The 2,775-nt window shown below is 45.3% G+C and overlaps 1 protein-coding gene across 1 annotated transcript in view; it reads right to left on the reverse strand.

The window, feature by feature from the left end:
- LOC101859476 overlaps positions 1-2,775 on the reverse strand; it is a gene marked incomplete in the record, with an annotated part of 60,061 nt that overhangs the window by 39,722 nt on the left and 17,564 nt on the right. Inside the window, 1 exon segment of the mRNA XM_035969087.1 lies at positions 2,314-2,472. Within this exon segment, the coding sequence (XP_035824980.1) occupies positions 2,314-2,472 (159 nt within the window).

Genomic DNA, 2,775 nt, shown 5'->3' on the forward strand with positions numbered 1-2,775 from the left:
CTTGGCTGAGTGAGACTAGTGCAAAGACCCTGGACAGAATACAAAACAAAGCCCTCCGACTTGTATCAGGTCAGCTGAAAACAACACCAACAGAAGCGCTGCGCTATGAGACCAGAACTGAGCACTTCACCACCTATACAAAAAGAACATGCCTCAAGTCTATAGAGATGGCTAAGAGATTACCAGACAACCATCCTAGAAAGAAAGCCCTTGATCAAGCAGTCAAGCCTAAAAACCGCAGGAAAAGTTGGTTTCGGATGGGCACCGATCTAGCAGACCACCTCCCCCCCTGAAGCAGAGAATCGATGGCCGATCAATCTGGTGAGAGCTTGTCCATGGGAGACCCATGGCGAAATCGAAATTCGGACAGAACTGAGAGGAGTAAAAGGAAAAGCTGATGGTCCTGTAAAGGCACGTGAAGCAGCTGAGGATGTAAATCAAAGAGGTTGGTGCGGATGTGACCATTTTCACCGATGGATCGGCAGTCGCAGGATACCGCGAAGGTGGAGCAGCAGCAGCAGTGGTGATAATAAATGATGAACCACCACGAACAGAAATTATTAAAACTAAAGGTGCATTCCTTACATCATCTTATTACGAGGAATGCCAGGCAATGATGTCTGCTGCACAATAGATTGCCGACAATTGCCACAGTAGGACCAATGTGCTGATCTTGACTGACAGTCAGTCACTCTGCAAGGGGCTGCTGGGCAACAGCTCGGACATGAATGATTTGCGCCGCAAGTTCAGTGAAGCCAGAGCCACAATAAAAATTCAGTGGATTCCAAGCCATGTTGGAATAGAAGGAAATGAGGCAGCAGACCAAGCTGCTAATGAAGCCAGAGAGATCGAAGGAGACAGACGACCAACGACATACAGAGGAGTCTTTCCAATAATCAAGAGAGAAATCAGAGACCCACCATGTAGAACCAAGTACCAGCAACTGGAAGATGTGTATTCTGGGTACTCCTATAAGCGGGAACAAAAATCTATCACATGTCGCTGGGACCAGGTTGAGCTAGCGAGACTGCGGTCGGACCATCATTGGAGTTTAAGATGGTATAAGAACTTTGTAAATGAGAAGCTCAGCCCATGTTGCCAAAGATGGGGCCATGAAAAGGAGGATGTCAAACATATGTTTGAATGTCCACGGACAATGGCAATTCGAATGGAGTTATTTGGACGAGTGGAGGTGCCGCTAAGCATATTGACAATGGAGCCGAAAAAGAGCCTCGCTCTCGCTCGAAGATTTCTTCGTGAAGTCCGTCAGGCCAATTATGGAAACAAAAAAAAATCATCATCATCATCGTCATCATCATCATCATCATCACCATAATCATCATCAGCAGCAACAGCAACAACAACAACGCAACAGAAGCTTCAATAGCACTATCTTCAATCGCAGCATCAGTTCCTGATTTCCCTTATTTTCGTCCTTTTTCTCCTGCACCTACTGCTCGCCTCCTCCTCCTCCTCCTCCTCCTCCTCCTCCTCCTCCTCCTCCTCCTCCTCCACCTCCTCCTCTTCCTCCTCCTCCTCCTCCTCCTCCTCCTCCTCGCCCTCCTCTTCCTCCTCCTCCACCTTCTCGTTCACCTTCTCCTCCTCCTCCTCCACCTCCTCCTCCTCCTCCTCAACATTAGTGCAGATACATTTTCTTTGTCATTTTCTGTGTCTCTCATTTTTCCAAAGTGGACGTTGACACAGCTGTTGTCTGAAGTGACCCAAATCACAATGTCCCTCTCTCATGACCGGCTACATCATGATGGTTAGAAAGGGAGATGGGGGTGCGGGGGCGGCTATGATTTTATTATTGTTTTCACCCGTCAAAAGCACTCTTTTTTGTCCATTGTACCAGAGGATGTTGTGGTATGGTGAGTCTCTTACTTTAAGACGTGGCATACAGAAGACGTGAGTTTGAGTCCCATGAGAGGAGGATAGAAAACCCTTGTCTGTCTCCCGAGATATGGGCAACCTGTCTCATAAATGATCGAAATTGTGTCGAAGTGGACTCGGAATAAAAAAATTATTGTAATAGGATTTTTTTCAAAAGCGATGGCTCTCTTAAGTGTTTAAATTTCGTGCTTAGATATCCCATTCTTATATGCCACCACTTAAGAATAACTTTTATAACACAAGCACACTATTAGCCTAAGAGTGGATTTTGTATCCATCAACTGTTTCCTAAATTTTACAGAAATCAAAACCTTTAAGTGTGCATATTACAGTCTATACTCTAATGCTTCGTTTCAGATGATTTTCACTTCCGTTACTTCCTAGTAAAAAAAGTCATTTCCTATCAAAACTTTATCTCACCTTTGGTATCGCCGCTAATTCTCATCCAAGTAAACCTGAAATCTATCCCAGTTTGGACTGTTGTGGGATACCCCGAGTAGACATTCTCGCACGTACTGTCGTCTCCGTCAGTGAGTCTCGTAGAACCAGTCGCACCAGTTGCTTTATACGCTATGTCACCTGAGGGAAAACAAACGCCATGTTTTGAGGCAAGCAGATTCTGTGGCATCATTCACGGACTTGGGAAAAGTTTTCAAAAAGATGCTTTGATAAAACACCGACTCTTGAAAAAAGTAAGAGACGGTCGTAATTTAGCTTTCGTGGAATGCAACTTATCTCAAAGAGGATTAAGTCTATCATACGAGCTCAGATTTCCGAGTGTGGTATTTGGAGAGAACAAGCCTAGGGCCGGTAAAGGAAGATATTCAGGTGAAGAAATGGAAATGGATTGGACACACCCTGAGGAGAACCCCGACAAGCATC

Source organism: Aplysia californica, unplaced genomic scaffold (assembly GCF_000002075.1).
Source record: "Aplysia californica isolate F4 #8 unplaced genomic scaffold, AplCal3.0 scaffold00113, whole genome shotgun sequence".
NCBI lineage: Eukaryota > Metazoa > Mollusca > Gastropoda > Aplysiida > Aplysiidae > Aplysia > Aplysia californica.